At 37.9% G+C, this 20747-nt stretch overlaps 1 protein-coding gene across 2 annotated transcripts; it reads right to left on the bottom strand.

Annotated features, from left to right (window-relative positions):
* Positions 1-610: 610 nt before the first annotated feature.
* Positions 611-7712, bottom strand: LOC107825935 (uncharacterized). 2 transcript variants are annotated; one of them, XM_016652868.2, is made up of 11 exons: positions 7556-7712; positions 5722-5856; positions 5588-5646; positions 5321-5386; positions 5078-5185; positions 4713-4779; positions 4375-4459; positions 3186-3346; positions 2351-2452; positions 1528-1750; positions 611-930 (listed from the first exon to the last, which is right to left on the bottom strand). In XM_016652868.2, the coding sequence occupies exons 1-11, from the start codon at positions 7592-7594 to the stop codon at positions 797-799; spliced, it is 1179 nt and encodes a 392-aa protein (XP_016508354.2). In that variant the 5' UTR covers positions 7595-7712; the 3' UTR covers positions 611-796. The 2 variants fall into 2 exon arrangements, with proteins under 2 accessions (XP_016508354.2, XP_016508353.2); XM_016652867.2 differs by having other exon boundaries at positions 5722-5883; positions 7556-7703.
* Between the last annotated feature and the right edge of the window lie 13035 nt (positions 7713-20747).

The raw sequence follows: 20747 nt of genomic DNA, 5'->3' as shown, positions 1-20747 counted from the left end.
GGGTTGGCGGTGGGGGTTCGAAAGGGTTGCCCACCTTTTAGTTAATTTAAATTGTGTGAATATTTTTTATACAATCATTACATAATACTTAAACTTAATACTAAGATGCCCCTTACAGCAGTCTGCTCGCTGGTTGGGTGGGGGAGGGGGGGGGGGCTTAAATCTCTCGTTATCTTTCTATATTCTTTGTAAGTTTGTGTTCATCCACATTTTCTGCAAATACTTTGTATAAATTATATTTTATGAAAAGAAACTGTGAAGTCCTCTGGGAAAAAAATAACCTGTGCCAGTGAAAGTTATAATAATTGGGTGGTGAGTGAGTTAAAACCATCCACCACAATGTGGAATCTTGAGTGAGTTAAAACCATCTAGTGCTCGAGTAAAAACCATATATTCGCTAGTGACGTCAAAATTACTAGTTTCTTGTGTGCAAGTAAAACAAGATTTGAACAATACTCAACTTTTGAGATCGAACTAAACCAGAACAAAATGTCACAAGTCATTTCTATCTCACTGTTGCTTTTCATTTGTTAAATTTAGCATTTAATAATTTATTTCTGGCCATCCTCAACCACGAGAGAGAGAGAGAGAGAGAGAAGAAAAACCAAAATGAAAATTGAGCAGACTACTTTTATTGGAGAGGGATGTAGTGAAGCTAAATGCTCAAAGTACCACATAGTGATAAGTTAAATACGACAAGTTCAACAAATTAACATCTGCGCTGGCATACTGCTGCATAGCTCAGAGGAAAACAGTAAAGGAATAACAAGAATGAAAGAGGATAGAACTGGTGCCTTCACTGGAGCACTTGGCTACCATAATCCGAGTTGAACTTGTCATACCTCGGCGCATGAAGGTGTGCAGATGGTCTAGTGTTCTTCAATGCCATCTCAATATCTCTCACAGTTATTGGTCCAACGTTGGGCAACTCTGCACATTGATACAAGAAATCAGTACAAAGGAATGAAACACACCTAAAGAAGTGCCTCAATAAAATTCTTCACACGAGTACAAAGCTAACAATAGTTTCAATGACAACGAAGTCACCCAATGGGTAAAGCACAAGAGTGTTTCTACTGGTATACATTAATTCAGGTATTAGAATCATGCCAAGTTCTTGTAATTAGAACAGGTAAAGATTTGTAATGAAATACACATACATACGCATGTGTATCAAGTTTCATTCTGACAGCATTTAACTTTCATTGACTTCTCTAGGTAGTTTGATGAAAGCAGTAATTCATGGGACAGACGCAAATCTTAGAGCTTAAAACCGGAATTTGTTGGAAGACACATTAACAGACATTGTCATAATTAAAATATCAATATAAACCAACAGTATGCATGTGGCAGAATTGACAAATAATCGAGTCACCTGGTAGGATGAGATAGAAAAGAGGGCTATAATGTAGTAAGCATATACCCAATTGCCACAGTAGCAATCCAGAAACACTGAGCCCCTTATATCCCGACATATAATTATTACCCCGTCCAACCCAACAAAGTAGTGGATAAAATATGGCATACCATCCTCAGGCACCACTTCTTCTTTCTCTTCAAGTTTTGCCATTAAACGTCTTAATGGTTGCATGGCAGCCTCCTTGCACAACAACCGAATATCAGAACCGGAAAAACCTTCTGTCTTTTCTACCAATAAATCATATGGAAGTGACTCCTCTTCAGGCAGTGATGGTAGTAATTCTTCAAACATGGCGCACCTTGCTTCTGGCTCCGGAAGGGGCACAAGGATCTGCGGTTACAGTCATAAGGCGAACTAAATAGTTACAAGCATGACTTATAAAACCTCAGGTGTGGATTATACTGGTGAATGAAACCAGACTAAGCCTGAGTGCATTCTCTTCTTTTCCTCCTTTGTTCAGCCAAGTCTTCTATTACTCACTTAAGCAAATATTAAACATGTAAAAAGGTAACCCCAGACAACCCCAGCCCCTTAAAAATAAGAAAAGAGGGAAATTACTATAAAAATCCAGTATGTAATAAATCAACTAAAAGACGAAAGATCATTTAACAACCAGACCTGCAACGGAAAAGCATTTATGGGAATCAAACCATGAAACTCTTGAGCTAAAGCATCAAACCCCTATTTTACTATCTGGAGTAATGCTTATTGGCTTCAAATTCCACACGCTTTTACAAGGCAAAAAAGTCTCCATCCACTAAAACTATTAAATGTTTGACATGATTTACTAGGAGATACTGACAAAGAAATAGATCATCGCGGAGCTAAACATAACTAAAAATAAAATATACTTTTGCTCTAATTCATTTCTTTCTAGCAAATTGTCTTATTATCAAGCAAAGTATGTTTCAAGACCACATGAAAGACTACCCGCTTCTCAAGACGACGGAGCATTGCTGCATCCAGTTCCCAGGGAAGATTTGTTGCTGCCAGAACAAATACAAGTTCATCTGTCCGATTCAAACCGTCCATCTGCAGTTTATTTCAACCATTACCTAGCGATATAGTTCAGATAAACCCATACTAATGTCTTCATTAATATCAAAGAGAAGAAACAGCAAGATCTGATATAAAGCAAACTGTACAAGTTAAAGGCTTTCTTTTATCTTTACCATTTACCTGGTGCTGCATGATTATTAGCTAAGCCTAAAAAGATGGGTCAAAAACATTTCCTTCATTTATACTTAAATGGCATAAAGTTTAAAATCCTCTCCAGTGTCAAGTGACCTTTCTTTAAGTTCCAATGGTTACCATAGTCACTTAACGTACTTCTCACGGACTGTACTACAGCACACCATCCAAATTTCACAGAGCATGTGATAACCTAACTAAAAGCGGTTTGAAAAATCTCTAGATTAACAACAATATCAGGAAAAGAGAAAATTCCAGATTCCAATTGTTACGCTTAGTAGTTCAGAAGGTGCCTAACCAGCAGAGATTCTGTGAACTTGCAGAAATTCATGGTCTCATTTATTTTTCTAAGAGGAATTACTTTGTCATACAGCCTCAAGTGCTTCAATCTCCCCAACCCACCCAACATGAGACCACAAAAAGGTGATGTGCGAGGGGGAAAAGAAAGATACATAGAATAAAATGATCATCATTCCCTGGGGCAGTAATTGACTATTGACTTATTAATTGCGTTGCACTGCAAAAACATAGTTTTTCACATGTCATACATACACTTCTAAATATCAAGCTTCACCTGTATGAGCAGTTCTGTTTTTAAACGCCTACTAGATTCATGCTCACTACGTGCTTCCCCACGTTGACTGATAATTGCATCAATTTCATCTAGAAAGATAGTTGAAGGTGCATGATGCCTGGCGAGCTCGAATAACACTTTTATCAATTTCTCAGAATCACCTGTATCACACAAGAAACTTCTAAGGAGCACACAATGCACTAATTGAAGAACTATTCTCAACTGACGTATCTAATACTTTATCCATCTGAAAGCTGATGAGATACACTAGAATGATCTTGTTTGAGTTAGATGAGTTAGATGATTTAAATGCTATAATGTTCTTTCACATTGTAATAAAAAAGACAGAAATCATAACTGCTGATATGTTCAAAAAAGCTGAACCCCATAAACCGTTGCTTAATAAGTCAGCCACATTAGGTGCTAGCTTCCCTCAACGTTGATAACACACAAAAAAGCTGTCTGGAACTCAGTAAGACAAATAGAACTACATACCGCAGTAAAAATTGCATAACAACTCAGAACATGCCTTTGGTATTTACTACACACAGTTGATATATATGATTTATCCTCAGCTCCTGTGACCCAGGTTGACTTACCTTAGCTTAGAAATTTCTAAAATCATGAGATATTACAATATTACATTGTTCCATCAGATTGCTTGAAAAAATACAGGCCAACTTTAAGGCCAAGAAATAGATTAAGCTAAAACAACAGCTAATATTAGAGTGTGCTATAGCATAAACCTTCAGCTAACAAACCCGGACCCTATAGGTCACGGATTCGAGCCGTGGAAGCAGCCACTAAAGCTTGCATTATGGTAGGCTGTCTACATCATACCCCTAGGGGTGCCGCCCTTCCCCGGATACTGCGGGGTGCTTTGTGCACCACGCTGCCCTTTCTTTTTCTTCGGTGAACAAACCAAGCTACAATGTGTGACTTCACTTCAAATTGGATGGTGTCTACTTTTGGTTGTCTAAATCATTGACTATATATAGGATGGTGCTATCAGTCATCTGAAATTTATCTTTTAATATCATACAAGTTTGGATTTAGTTTCCTTTTTTAGAAAATGTTTGACTCGATATCCCCTTCTAACTGTAATCATTATAACTTTGCCAAATGAATTAAAACCCTCAAGCTGATAAGTAGGAAAGAACATTTTAGTAAATTGCAGAGGAAATCATACCACGCCATTTGCTGACAACTGATGATGCTGAGATATTGAAAAATGTGGTATTGCATTCAGTTGCAACTGCCTTCGCAAGCATCGTCTACAAATTAACAGAGTAAAAGTTTTAACAAGATAAATAGATATTTCCTCTCATATCAAGATATTAAGCTTTATGTATAAAGAAAAGAAATGTCAGGATGCAGAATTCCAATAACATGAATATGAAACTGGACAGATCACCAATAGAAGTACCAATGGAAGGAAATCAATGGGAGAGTTTATATACAGAGCTGAAGGATACAGGGTATGAATGAAAAATAACCTTTTGCACAGAAGAAAACATGAGTACAAACCTTTCCTGTTCCTGGAGGGCCAAAAAGGAGGATACCTTTCCATGGAGTTAGAAGACCTTTAAAGTACCTAGAAGAGAGAGAAAAAGTAGATCTTGGCTCAGTAATGAGAACTTAGAATATCATGTTTGCTCAAAAAGAAAGAGTTCATGAAAAATTACAAGTAAAACGTCAGAAGATATATTGGATTGGATATTTGACACTAAATCTTACATTCATTAGCTTGCACCACAAGAATACAAAAATAAAAAATAAAAAGGTTCATAATGGAGAAGTCCACTAGGGCCAGTGGCACAACAGTGCAAAGATTATAACCTCTCTATTCAACTTGTTAGACAAGCAGCACATAACAAAGTATTGTAACCTACTTTGGATATTTAATCGGCATTACAACTGCTTCTTTTAGTAGACGCTTGGCAGTCTCCAATCCTTTAATGCTCTCCCACTTTACATCTGGATTACCACGAAGAATATCCCTGGAAATATAAAACAGACAGAAATTAGCAAGACTAGTTTCCATGCCTAACAATGATAGTGTGTGAGGGAGAGAGAAAACCAGGTTCAGTAACAGCAATTGCTCATAGTGTTCAGGTCATTTTGTCGTTAACTACCTGCTTAAACTTTCTCCTAAAGCACGCATTTCTGCAGACTCGAAAGGGGGAAGTAGAGATCTTTGCCTGAAAAATGAACATTTAACCTTACTAAACTTCTTCAGGAAGAATTAACCCCAAAAAAGAAGAACTTCTGCAGGAAGAGGAAATGAAGCTCTGGTAGTTGAAAGTTGTTATAATATATATGAGTATCAAATGTTTGTTAGACTTCCAATATCTCTGGGAGATCAAACACAAAATTTAAGGGCATTAGTTTCTGTGTCATACGGTTTTCCAACAGACTGAACTCCATTAACTCCATTAGAGTGTGCTGCACCTCCATTAGCCTAAATCAGAAGAAAAGATTAAGCATGCAGATTGTCAATAGGATTTATGATCATCTTATTCATCATCGGCAATACCTGATTATATTGCTCGTAAATGGACAATTCTGCAGTGTTCCGCACATGTCCATTTCCATTTGCAGTCACCGTCAAAGAATTTCCATTTTGTACAGCATCACCATTCTCAGTTGCAGGAGCCTTCTTCCTCCCAAACTTCATATCATAAAACAACTTAAAATCCTAAATACGGACACCAAAAACAAGTATTGTATATAAATACTCAATGTCCCTATTCTTGATTTATTCATTTCATCAAGAGACACATCCAACTTATGATTCGTTCAGCAATTCGCAACTCCTGTGAACAGAACTAACAATGTGGTTCAACAAACTATACGTGTTTACTCTGTTTCCCCTTCAATTTCCTTTAATTAACTGTAGAACTTTAAAAAACTAAGCCATGAACTACTGATTGTGTGTCTTCTTTTCTGCTCAGTTCCAAATTCTTTGGAAGACAATATTATGACACAAAGTGAGAACAAGATTAAAAGCTAAACAACCCAACTTCATTGGAAAAGTCTTCGCCTACTTCCTCATCTATTCAAATTCGAATTTTTCTCGGAAGTTAGCACAAAGTTAACAATTATCTATACATGAAGTAATCTACTCAAGGTCAAGCACATTTGAAATTCTCTCTTTTATTTTCAGCATTAACAAAACAAGTCACTCTTTTTCAACTTCAACAACACTTGTGTCTACTTATCAAACAATTCATCACTTTGCAGCTTGTTATTATTCAGTTCCGTGTTGCTAGGAAGACTATACTTCTGTGTGTTTTGATAGAGAGCAACTAGTCAAATCAAAACCTGAGCAGGGCAAACATCACATACAATCAAAAAAATGTCATATATAACCTATTAATTTTAACATTTAGTCACTAATTAAAAGGGGATATTATAATTCCTTGCCTAAGGACTACATCTCAGTCTCCTTTCACATTTTCTGGAAGAACAGCAGCCAAATTTAGGTAAGAAACATCCAAATCAAGGCCGAAAAAGTTAAAAAGTTTATTAAGCAATGTAAATCTAACATCATAACAATATTTCCTGTCAGAGATTTCCTAAATTAACACGGAACATAAAATAATGTCAAGCATAGTCTACACCAAACTTCACTTTGAAATAAAGTCGAGATTTCACAAAATAAATCAGAAATATTCTTTTGTAATTATTTTAAAAAAAAATCAAGTCAACAAACCAGAAAGATCTCTTCCTTTTATACCCTCAACCATCACCACATGCATGAATCAGTACAATGTGTCGCACACAAAAACTGCATATTCGCCACAGAAGAAAAACTAAGAAATCTTAAAAACAATAAAGAGGACGAAGAAGAAAACCCGTACAAAAAACTTGAAGTAAAGCTGAAAACGAAACAAAATTAAATTTTAAGAATCTCAAACTAACACAAAAATGTCTCTTCCTTTGTCAATCATAATCTCATGCATGGATCGGTAATACATTAAGCTCACACAGTCCTTCAAAAGTCAAAAATTCACTTTAAACTCCAAATTTCATCCGAAAAGTACCTCTAATTTCAGCAAAATCGGCATTTCGAAATCAAAGTAAGAAGATAAAGTAAATATGAAATTCTAAATCAAAGCCAAAAATGCACGAATCGATCAAAAATGTCAATTTCGTAACAACACAAAATCTCTTCATGTTCCGATACTTCAATCATTACCACGTGCATGTATCCAAACAATGTACATCACACACAGATCATTTAAACTTAGCTCGAAAATCAAAAATCAACCGGAAAAAAGAAAACAGAAATTCAAAAATTACATCAAAATTCAACAAAAAAAAGCTGTATTTTCAAATGAGGGCCTTGAAAGATTAAATTTAATTACCGGGAAGGACCAGCGAGTCAACGCAGGTTCGTCGGCCATTTGATTCAAACTCCGGGAGACAGGTGGAAAGAGAGAGATGTATACAGATATTTTTGGTCCCTCTCTTTCTCCGTCACACACGAAAAAGATGCATTTATGGGAAGTTAACTAGTTAAGTGATAGCGAGCACAGTTAACCCTAAACCCTACACACTACCCCCCCCCCCCCCCCCCCCCCGCGTCGATCCTGGAGTCGTGGAGAGATTTAAAAAGTTTAAATTACGGATTACACCATAATTTGTCATTTGTGATACAAAAAGCTCCTTCACCTTTTCAAAATGGTTGACATAACGCCTGCAAAGTTTTGAACTAAAGTGAAATGACTAGCGCTCTTCTATCCGAACTTTTTTTTCCTATCCGGACTCATATTCTTCTTTTACTTTTATTATTTTAATTTTTCTTGATTTGATCTTCAATTAAAAAAGAATAATATGTTGGATGGATAGCAAGGGAGAACAAAGTTTACTAGAAACTTATACGGAAGACATTATATTAGAAATTTATAAGTTCTCCTAGTACTGTTTATTTTTATTAACTGATACTTAACAAGTATATGTGCTAGATTTTTTTTATATGAAATCAAACACTTCTTTGATACGACATAAAAAGGAATAGAGAACTTCAATTTAAAATAATTGAAGCACTAATTAATTTATTTGTGAATAATATTTTTGCCTTCTTTCCTTCTAGAATAGTAAATTATGTAATATCCTTTAATTGTTAATATAGAAAAGATCGAAAAAAGAAAATAGATAAAGGAGAAATAAAACGAAGAAAATAGAAAAAAGAATGAAACTAGAAAAGGGTGAAGTGAAAAAAATGAAGGTTTGCCCATGTTTTATCAACTTAGAAGCAAAATGCAATTTGATATATGTTGGTAGAAAATAGAAACCAAGTGGGCATTTGGACATAAGAATTGTAAAATTTTAAAAAATGGAGAAAATAAATTCGTGAAAATGATATGTGAAATTTAGAGTTGTGTTTGGACATGAATATAATTTTGGATTGTTTTTGAAGTTTTGTGAGTGATTTGAATGAAAATTTTGAAAAACAGCCTTTTGGAATTTTTTAAATTTTCGAAAATTTTCAAAATGCATCTTCAAGTGAAAATTGAAAATTTTATGAACAAATGCTGATTTTGGGAAAAAGTAAAAAATTTCTTATGTCCAAACGGGCTCAAAGACCAACAAAAAAAAAAGGAGAAGGACAAAGGACAAAGTACAAAGATGACAAATAAAATACAAAAAAGAAGAAAAAACCAAGGGAGCACTTGACGGATCTTATATGTAATAGAAGGAGTAGGATATATTGTATTTTTGTTGTATTATCTTCGCTTTCAAATTTCTATAGAAAGAGATGGCTCATAAACTTTAAGAACATCATACATTTGAGAATTGGGATTTATGTGCCAAAAACGGAAAGCTGAGGGAGTAATCCTTAATAAATAAAGTTGAAAGAATCTACAGACTCGAGAGATCTGAGTGGGTCCAAAGACCAAGTATGTCTCTATTTTATAATATATATTATATTATATATATGCTTAGGTATACAGTGAGAACTAAAGGCCAAACACCACAAAACGTGGGTTCATAGGAACGTGCGGAGTAGATTTTTAACTGCATTTTCACGTGCGGGATTTGGCCCCTTCTCTCCTAGCAGAAACATATGGTATTGTTAACAACCCTACTATCTTCTAAAACTTTGTCAAGGAGACCACTTTGATCAATCAATGAAAAAACAAAATTATACGCTTTTGATGAATATCTTTATAATATCACAAAATTATCCGGCAAATAGCAATGGAGTTAAACTAATTCGTGACGAGTAGTTATGTTAGCTTAGTGACTTCTCGGTAAGTATGTAATTTTTGACCGTTACGTTCTCAAGCTATTCTAATATTTTATACATGTTTAATTAAGTTTATTCTTCCTAGAATTTTAATTTATATTATTTTTACTTTTATTTTTATTATTTTAGTATTTAAAAATTAAAAATATAAAAATAGTTTTATTTATAATATTTCTCATCGTATTATATTTTTTATTGTTAGTATAAGGTCATTAGTACTTCGATAGTGATATTAATTTAGCTTTATCATGACTTTTAGTCTACTTTTCCTTACTTTTTTTTATTCTAATATAATCTTTAAAAATACCAAAAGTAATTTCACATTATAATTTAGTCAATTTTAATTATTTAAATTTAATTTCGTTTCTATATTATTTTATTTTTGAAGGAAAAACCAATGTTAGAGGCAAATATAGCCAATTTCAGCCCAATTTTGGATACTTCCCTAGCCCAAATCGCAACCCTAAGCCCGATCCCTTAACCCATACCGTGTTGACCCGCCAGACCCGTTTTAACCCCTCACCCGTCTATTTTCTATTTTTAAATCTCAACCACCCATTATTTCTCATCCAATAGTCCATATCAATTCTCCTAATCACATAAAATCTTAACCTACCTCAAACCCTAAGGCTAATTCCAACTCCAGCAGCGGCAACAGCCAGACCCCTCATTTTTTTCTGAAAATCGGACGCCCCTCTTAATTTTCCTATCTGTCACACCTCCCCTTTTTGCCTACACCCCCGGAAGGGTGTGTAAATAAAGGAGGTTTTCCAATTAAAGGACAATCGAAACGGAATTTATTATAAAGATTCAGAGTCTCCACTTGGGGGATTTATGGTGTCCCAAGTAACCGGTTGAATCCCGAATCGAGAAAAATATAACTCTGTTTAACAGTCCGCGAACCAGAAATCCGAGTAAGGAATTCTGTTCACCCGGGAGAAGGTGTTAGGCATTTTCGAGTTCCGTGTTTTTAGCACGGTCGTTCAACTGTTATTATTGGCCTAATTATTTGATTTTAAAACACTTTTGCACCTATGTTCGTTTTAACCTTTGAAAACCGCTTTTGCTTATTTAAAGAATTAATTCAAAGTTATTTAAAATATATCGCAAGCCACGCTACATGAAATGCACCCGTGGTTCACGACACGCTCTATTTAACCTTGTTGTCATTAGAATCGGGTCACATGAAATGCACCCCCGGATTTTAGCATGTTTACTTTTTAATATTCAAAATTATGGTAGGGTCACATGAAATGCACACCCAAGCCCCTTTAATCTAATTTGACGTAGTTCAGTTGATGAATAACAACCCAATATCTATATTGTGACAACATCGTGTTCAGCTATAACCAATTCGAGTAAACATACGAGCAAATAACTAAGCGGGCAAATTCGAAATTACAACGAAACTGTGACTATCCAGCTAGAGGCAAAGAGCAATCTGTGTTGCTTGCTACAAAGAAAACCGAGAAGCAGAACAAGCCTTCACGCTTGCTAAACGAATCTGCAATGAATAAAAGATTCCACCACATGGCCAAGGCCGTTTCCAACAGGTTGCAAACAACTATTTGTGATGCCATGTAATAGAAAATTTTCAAACAAATATGTAACTAGACTCAAAAGAGTAGAGTTTCAAAATAATCCAAACATCCAGATGATAATATGTGATAATTACTAACATCATGGTTGCAAATACAATGCAACTTCAAAATGATAGCAATCAAGTTATGACAGCCAGGCCACAACTGGATGATATTTAAAACCATAAATAAGAATCTGGACATAGCTCACATTTCATTCAAACACCAAATCCATATCATCTGAACACTAAATTAAGATTAATCAGGTGGACAGAAGAAACGAATTGAGAAATATGAACCTGAACTTTCGATGAAACACAGCTTCACACACTAGCACTGTTTCGACGCTCGAATAACAGACACGGACTCGAACAAAATGTAGCAGCACCGGAACCTCGACGGAAATTTAAAACAGACGGAATCTCGGACAACGTATCAATGAACACCTCGATGGAATTGAACAGATTCACTCAACCTGGATTTGGGTAGCATTTTCGAGCTGACTTTTGCACTGATTTGGGTTAGTTTCAGGGAGTTTTGGAGCTAGGTTTACCGCTGGGTTCGAACCCGGTTCGCCGGATTGTATGGCAAGTCGTCAGAATCAAACATTTCGGTCAGATTTGGTTCCATCTGTATGTGCGTCCAACTATTTCTCGTTTCTGTGCGTGTGTGTGGCTGTGTGCATCATTTCAGCTTTTGTTTTTTGTTTCGGCGGCTGTTGCTGTTAAAGCAGACGACTCAACAGGGCGGGGGTCATTTGTGTTCTGGTTGCTGGAGTGGAATGAAGGAGATGAGGTTTCAGGGGTAGGGGTCATTGGTTTGGTCGATGTAGAGAGCTGGGTCGTTTGGAGAAGATGATGGGCAGGCATGAGGGGTCTCTGTTGAAACAAACGACGCGCAGGGGGAGGTGAAAAAGACGACGCAGGGGGGGTGGGGTCTTTTTCCAAAAGCTGCACAGTTTTTTTTTTTTTTTGCCTTTTGTCCGTTCTTTTATTTTTATAGTCTAGGTTTTTGGTAGGGTTTTAGGTTAAGGGGTATGGGCCTAAGAATTATGGGCTTGACAATTGTGGGCTATGTCCAAAATTAGGCCTAAAGATGGGTTGCTCGAGCCCAAGCTCTATTCTTTCGCTGCGAACGAGATTAAAAATGCGGGCCCATTTGTTAATTATTCCTACTATTCAAATAATTGTTAAAATAAAACTAACCATTAAAACAAATCTATTTTTGGTATTTTCAAATATCATATTAAAATAAAAATACGATACTATTGTTGTATATATTTTTTAAGATTTTTTTTTAGATTAAAAATGACTACAAAACATTAATGAACCTATTTTTGTGAATTTTTTTTGTTTTCTTGTAATAAAATAAAGTAAAAGAGTCAAAATTACTTAAAATATCTATATTATGCCTAAATTAAATATTTTACGCTAATATATAAAAAATCTTGGGGAGGGTCAAAAATCACATGTCTACAGTTGCCCCTCTGTGACTGGAAACGTACAGAGTTTTCAGACAAAGACTGACTAGACAGGTTTTTGACCCGACCCTTATTTGGAGAGACTAAAGCTAAGAGAGAAGGGAGTGTGTCCGAGCCCTGGTATCTGGGTTGCCTATATATCCTTGGCTATAAAGAAATCAGGTCATATGTAGTTCAGAGATGAGTGAGGTGATAGAGTATACCGAGATGGAGAGCCGGTTGAGGTGTCATTCCGTCGAGGTTTCGGTCCGCAGTCCTGCTATTACATCAAAATCAAAACATGAAAAAGACTAGCTAAGCCTATCAACTACGAGTTACAAGATTCCTATCTATAGTCTTCTGAAACTTGATCTTGAGTCTTGAATGGTTCTTCATGCAGACTTTAGATTTGAACCTTGGTGCTTGTTAGCTGCAGGTGCTAGCTCGTTCTTCTACAGCTTTTGGGTCAGGATCGGACATGTAGAGCTAGTGACTTCCACCACGTCTTAAGCAGTTCACATCTTTCATCAACTTCTGCATTTGGATTCACTTCTTGCCTTTCTCTCTTTTCTTTATTGTGACTAACTTTTGTTGATCACCTCGGACTGTTGACTCGCATTCTTGTCGCGAGATTCTTTGGTTGCTGACTTGAATTGCAATCTGAGATGCTTTTCCTTTTCTTCAGGTGGACGCCTGACTGTTGAACTAGAACCGTCTTCTCTTGTTACTTGACACTATTTTCCTTTGCACCTTGAACCATTTTCCCCTGAAACTTGAACTGTCTTCCTTCGAAACTGCTTTCCCTTGAAACTCGAGTTGTTTCCCCTTGTTCTCCAGGTGGGCGCCTGATTACAACAAAATAGACAAAACAAAGATATTTTCTGCCCCAGTTTGCACTAGGAAGATTTGTGGGTTGTTAGAAAAATCGTAAACACTTGTACTATTGATGCAGTGATGAAGTTAAACTAAAGAATAGACTAGGAAAACTATAAACTAAGCTTGACTAAAGTAAAAACTGACCCTATTCTCCAGGCAGGGCTCCCTGGCTGCTAACTTGAAATGTATTCTCTGCTCTCCAGGCGGGCTCTTGACCGCTGAACTTAAAATGTATTCCATGCTCTCCAGGCGGGCTCCTGACTGCTAAACTTGAATGTATTCCCTGCTCTCCAGGCGGGCTCCTGACTACTAACTTGAAATGTATTCCCTGCTCTCCAGGCGGGCTCCTGACTTCAACAAAATAGACAAAACTCTTCAGGCGGGCTCCTGACTTCAAAATAAACAAAGCAAAGAATTTGAAAGCTAAAACTTAAATGGTACTCCCTTGTTCTCCAGGCGGGCTCCTGACTGCTGCGCTTGAATGTATTCCCTGCTCTCCAGGCGGGCTCCTGACTGCTGCATTTGAAAGTATTCCCTGCTCTCCAGGCGGGCTCCTGACTTTAACTTGAATGTATTCCCTGCTCTCCAGGCGGGCTCCTGACTTCAACTTGAAATGTATTCTCTGCTCTCCAGCCGGGCTCCTAACTTCAAAAAAGACAAAACAAAGAATTTAAAAGCTAAAACTTAAATTGTACTTCCTTGTTCTCCAGGCGGGCTCCTGACTGCTGCGCTTGAATGTATTCCCTGCTCTCCAGGTGGGCTCCTGACTGCTGCATTTGAAAGTATTCCCTGCTCTCCAGGCGGGCTCCTGACTTCAACATGAAATGTATTCCCTGCTCTCCAGGCGGTCTCCTGACTTCTGACTGGAAATGTATTCCCTTATTCTCCAGGCGGATTTCTGACTATTGTACTTGAATGTATTCCCTGCTCTCCAGGCGGTCTCCTGACTTCAACAAAACAGACAAAACAAAGAAAATTTGAAAGCTAAAATTTAAATTGTACTCCCTTGTTCTTCAGGCAGGATCCTAACTGCTGCGCTTGAAAGTATTCCCTACTATCCAGGCGGGCTCCTGACTTCAACTTGAAATGTATTCCCTGCTCTATAGGTAGGCTCCTGACTTCAGCTTGAAAGGTATTCCCTGCTGTCCAGGCGGGCTCCTCACTTCAACAAAACAGACAAAAACAAAGAAAATTTTCTGCCCCAATTTGGTGGCTGGGGACACACGTGATTGTAAAACTAAATCATATTACCAAGTATTACTAAGGATTTGAAAGGTAGGTCCCATTATTCAGGGGGGTCCTGACAACTTTTAACTAAACGACAATTTAAAATCTAAGTTATATCTTCTACAGGTGTGACTTCTGCTAAATCTTGCTATCTAAGAGGATCTTTAAACTACTCCCCATTATCCAGGAGGGTCCTGAAAATCCAAAGTCCAATTTTATCTTAAGAGTGACAACTATTATGGCTGAATTATACTACCATACAGCAGAGTCTACGCTAAATGTTGTTATCTAATCAAAATCTTAACGTTAAGTCCCATTATTCAGGGGGGTCTTGAAAACTCTTAATTGAATCCTATCTCGAACATGCAAACTTCTAAACCAACTTATATTCTTTTGGGATACATTTATGCTAGATTATGCTATTTTCTGAACTTTAAACTAGGTCCCATTTTCCAAGAGGGTCCTGAAAATCAAAAATCAAACCTGTTTGGTGACTATCTTTCTCCACGGAGGGTTTCTCCGAAACAAACGAGATTTCTGCCCCTGTTTCAAATCAAAGAAAAATCTTATCAGTTTAAAAATGTGGTGGATGGTTTGTGGCCTTGACTTTGAGGGCAGTTGCTCCTTCACTTCTCATGATGACTGATTTCCCCTCGAGGACCTTGCTTGCTTATGGACTAGCCACTCTCTCTGCCATCATTATCATAGAAAATGCCCCTTCTCTATTCAGACCCAATTCCTTCTATCTGTTGCATTGCTCATGAACTGACATTTACCAACCTTTGTGTTTTACCGAAAATACCTTTGATCCGTCCACCTAATACCCTTCGTCTGCTGCATCGTGCTCTTATGTTGACGTATACTGCACATTTGTGTTTCTCGTGAATTCCAAAGCACGTTAATTTCCATCCACTCAGTGCGCATGCTATTTTTCCTGACTTAAATCACTGGACTTGGCCTTGAGGTCTATTGCTCCTTCACTTGTCATGATAACTTTGATTTCTGCTTGGAAGACCTCGCTTGTCACTAGTTAACCACTTTCTTTGTCTCATCACAGAGAATACCTTTGACCTGTTCACCCAACATCCTCTATCTGTTGCACTATTCACGAATTGAAATATACCAAATCTTTGTGTTTCTAATGGACCCCAAAGCATGTTGATTGTTACCAACTCAGTGCACTTGTTGTTCTTTCCTGACTTATGACACTGATGTGCTGGCTAGATCCCATTTTGTGCAATTGGGAAGCTGGTGGAAAATTTTGTAGTCATTTTTCACTTATTTTGACCAAACCGACTCAGGAAGAAGAAGTAAGCAAGACAAAAGGAACAGAATAAAGGACAAAGGAAATAGATGATTCCTAACAAGAAAACTACAAAGTAGAAACCAATCAGATGTGGATACCAACTCTAATGACCATGACATGCACATGTTAATTAAGTGGCCTAATATCTCAAACAAGTCTGATGTTCAACTCTTGTTATACCCCTGAACCATGAAACTGGACATCAATGCTCCGATTATCCGATCTGATTCACAATCCTTATTCGACTTGTAGTGCCCAAAGGGTTTTCACTATCAAGCCTCTCTCATTCTGTTCTTTCTCTCAACTTACCGTCGCCTTATGGTGCCCGCGAGGGTTTTCACCAATAAGACTCTCTCATTTTTGGATTTCTCTCAGCTCTCGTCGGCCTACGGTGCCCGTGAGGTTTTCACCAATAAGACTCTCTCATTTTTATTATTTTATGCTTGGGCCAGAGTATTGCCCCTGATATGAATTTCCTCCTCTTGCTTGACTTGACATCTCTCGAAGACTGATTGGAAGGTCTTTCTTTGGACCGTAACGTGGGCTTTTGGATAGGGTTAAAAAGAAAGGATGTCAAAGGCTCAAAAACAATTCTCATGGGTTCAAAATTACAACTTTCGGAATCAGATTTCTTACAACAACCACAACTTCCGCCCCAGTTTCTTGCTTGGGAACTTTTGGATTTTTATTTTGATGAGACCGAACCGTGAAGCTGCCTACGTATCCTTAAAAGGAATCAGGTCGAACGTAGTTCATGACATAGGAATTGCTGTGTTGTTGTGATTTTTCTTTTCTTTTTCTTTTCTTCTTTTCTTTTCTTTCATCCTTTTTTCTCTTTTGTTGTTTTGTTGTTTTTTCTTTCTTCTTTTCCGTTTTTTTTCTTTTTCTTTTTTTCTTTTCTGCTTTTCTCTTTTTCTTTTATTGTTTTTCTTCTTCTTTTCTCTTTCCTTCTTTTTTTTCTTTCTTTCTTTCTCTTTCCTTTTCTTTCTCTCTTTCTTTCTTCCTTTTCTTATCTTTCATGCTTGTGTTTCCGATATTCGCTACTAATTCCGAAAGAGGGGTATGAAAGAAAATAAATAAGGCTCAAAAGAGGTGACGAGGGATAAAGTGTTTAGATAGCGGAACAAAATGTCTTCGTCATTCTAACCTTCAACAAACAACACAATTAAACAAATCAAGGAAAACATTCGTAACATCTTTTGGTTGCGCCATACTTGATGACCGTACCCACACATTCCCCTTCTACATTTGTTATATACAAAGAACCACTGGACAACACTCTCACTCTCATTACCGCGAACGGCCCCCTACAAATTTGGGGCAAACTTGCTTTTATCTTCAAATTGATGCGGCATGATGCGTTTCAATAGGGGTTCTTTATGTTCTATCTGCCCCAGTTTCACACAATTCGGGCTTGAAGTGATCTCAAAATGCCTTTACTTATTTCCCTCAAATGTCCTTACATCTTCAACATTATTTCATTGCTTCGTGATTAAACTGACTTTTAAAACCAGGCTGAGAATTACGCGTGCATGTCACGTCACTAGAGTCAACAGGAAAAGGACTATAAAAGGAAAAGTGAACTAAACAAAAATGACTAGAAATAACAGAAAACAGAAACTTGCATTAGATAGATGGTGAAAGGGTTTGGACAACAAAATAGACAAAATGGACTGGGGTTACAAACCTAGAACAAACCTAGAAAACACTAAGCAGACTACTAGACTAAACAAACTAGTCAAAATAAGAGGATTGAAGGGTTTGAGTCACAAGACAATATCTGGATTACAACCCTAAAATAACTCGGACATCAGAAATGACAACAAAATAAACCACCAAAACTCCCCTGGCTAACCAAGACAGGAGCGTCTTTCCAATTGCCAAGCTCGGCATCTTAGCCACTGAATTCTGCATCAATATTACTAGGACCTTCACAAATTTCCATAACATTGTTCTTAACAAATTGCTTTTGGGTTCCCTTTGCTGGCTGGTTCTTAAGATCAACCTCTGATAGCACTGAATGCTTAGTAGCACGTGGACCTCCAAGGATCTCAGAAGAATTTTTATATTCCTTTTCAAAACAAATCATACTCACCATATGCGTCTCAGGCGATGGACTTTGGCTAGTGTCTGCTGCATCTGGATTTTGCACGACAATGTCACCGGCATCAATAAGCTTCTGAATTGCTTTCTTCAGATTCCAACACTTCTCTATGTCATGCCCCGGGGCATCTGAGCAATATACGCACCTTTGAGAAAAATCAAACTTCTTTGGAAGAGGATTTGGCATTTTTATCTGGATCGGCTTCAACATGTTCAATTGCTTCAACTTTTGGAACAAACTGGCGTATGACACTCCCAATGGGGTGAAAGCCTTTTCTTTCTTCAGCAACCTCTCATTCGTAAATGCTTGATTGGGCCAGAAACCTGATCCAGGGAGTTTTCGATAGGCTCGTGGGGGTAGATAGGCATTTTGTGGAGCTGGGTACTGAGAGAGTGATGTACGATTTTGGGAGTTCTGTGTGGAGAAGTGGCATTGGGGAGGATCATCTGGTGCATCAGGATATCCATGGGGACGATGTCGAGGCTGGAAGTGTTGATCGGGAAAGCCCATCGGATCATCTTTTCTGTTTCTCTTTCTTCCACCCAAGCTTACTGGGATGTTTTGAATGTCTTTCGAACAACTCATGATTTTGCCTGACTTGATTCCCTCTTCTACTAGCACCCCCACTTTTAACACATCTTTGGAAGGCCTTCCCAAGGCCGGAATCAAACGACTGAAGTAGGTGGGCCCCTGGGCTTGTAGGAAAAGCTCAACCATTTTTTCTTCACTAATCGGGGTATTGACTCGAGCAGCTTGCTCCCTCCACCTGAGCCCAAACTCCCTAAAGTTTTCCTCCGGCTTCTTTTCCATTTTAGATAGGGAGGAGCGGTATGGGGTAAAACCCGATCTGTATTGAAAGTATCGAACAAAATCTCGATCCATGTCACCCAATGTAGGCCAATTACCAACATCTTGACGATTATGCCATTTCAAAGCTGCCCAAGTCAGGCTCACTGAAGTACGCCATCAACAAATCATCTTTCTCACCAACATTTCTTATTTCACTGCAATAATCCCTCAAATGGGCTACCGGATCTCCACACCCATCATACAAGTTAAACTTTGGCACTTTAAACCCCGCGGGTAGGCGAACGTCAGGGAACACAGACAGTTCTTTGTAAGCCATGCTACCCTGGTCCCCCTTCCTTGTTTGTTCTTTAAGGATTGTTCTACGCCTTTCATCCTCCTAGGTATCCCATCTTGCCCTTTTCTTCCTGTGAACTCTTCATTTACAACATGAGGCCCATCCCGCGGACCCTGCTTGTATAAGTTGGAAACCTTATGGGCAACCTCTGAGGGGTAATATCGGGCATCATGAGCTTTGAGTGAGTGCTCATTGCACCTCCTTTTTCCGCACCCGACAGGTACAGGGGAGTTTTTTCCAATTAAAGGACAATCGAAACGGGATTGGTTTATTTATTTCAGAGTCGCCACCTGGGAGATTTAGGGTGTCCCAAGTCACCAATTTTAACCCCGAATCGAGGAAAAGAATGACTCTATATTATAGTCTGCGTACCAGAAATCCGGATAAGGAATTTTGTTAACCCGGGAGAAGGTGTTAGGCCTTCCCGAGTTCCGTGGTTCTAGCACGGTCGCTCAACTGTTATATTCGACTTGATTATCTGATTTCATACAAATTGAACATATATGCGAATTTTAACTTTTAACTGCTTTTGTCGTTATTATTGTTTTACAAGAATTGCAATGTCATGAAAACATATCTCGAACCACGTTACATCGATGCACCCGTGGTTATCGACATATCTCGACTCGGTTGAGATTTGGATTTGGGTCACATAAATGTGCACCCGAATTAAGGAAAATAAATTGTTAAAGGTGCGCCTAAAAGCAACTAGCGTCTTGTTATTTTGGGGAAGGTCGTAAAGATTCGTTAACCGGCACATCCCGAATTCTAAATACTTTAATATATACATACATTTAGAGGGCCCCACAGCTTTTGTGTATTTTTGTTTGTCGAGGCTCGTCTCATTCTTGTTTTTTAAAAAGGAATTTGCGACGTCATGGACACGCATCTCGAACCACGTCACAATCAATGTACCCGTGATTAGAAACACATCTCGAATCCGTCGAGATTTGGATTTGAGTCACATAAATGTGCACCCGAATTTAAGAAGGTAAAATTATTAAATACGTGCTTAAAGAGGCTATCGCGTTATTATTCCGGGAGGGTCGTGAGATTTGCTAAACGACCCACCTTGGAAACTGGATACTTTGATATATACATCTAACGAGGGCCCCGCGGTTTGTGCGTTTTTCTTTATTTTTGTCGAGGCTCATCTCGTCCTTATTTTAAAAGGATATCCTATAGCAACTACGTTTCTTGTCGCGTTTGTCTTTACTAGTAGAAAACAGAGATAGTCCTAGTTGATTACATGCTTGTAGGCTTATTTATAGCAGGATTCAAAATGCTTTTACAGAATAAGCAAACGTGATTACGCGCACGGACAGCTGATTGATCATTACGGCCCAAATCCAGCTTATGCGGGATGGGCCAGACCTGGGCCACTGCTAGTTTGATGCGGGCCTGCTTGGTCTGTTTTGACCTGGGCTCGACCTTCATGAGGTTGAGATTGAAAGCTTGGTGTTCTTTGTTCTAAAGTATGGTTTACCAGTTATATGAGACCATTTATCAGAAGGGAGGGAACTTAACTAGTAGTGGATAGTTTTCATGCTTGGCCTACATTAAAGAATATACGACAAAATTAAACTAAGTCTAAGATACAACCCATTGCA

This window comes from Nicotiana tabacum, chromosome 3 (genome assembly GCF_000715075.1).
Source record: "Nicotiana tabacum cultivar K326 chromosome 3, ASM71507v2, whole genome shotgun sequence".
NCBI classification, from domain to species: Eukaryota; Viridiplantae; Streptophyta; class Magnoliopsida; order Solanales; family Solanaceae; genus Nicotiana; species Nicotiana tabacum.
This window is presented reverse-complemented; position numbering and strand designations above follow the sequence as displayed.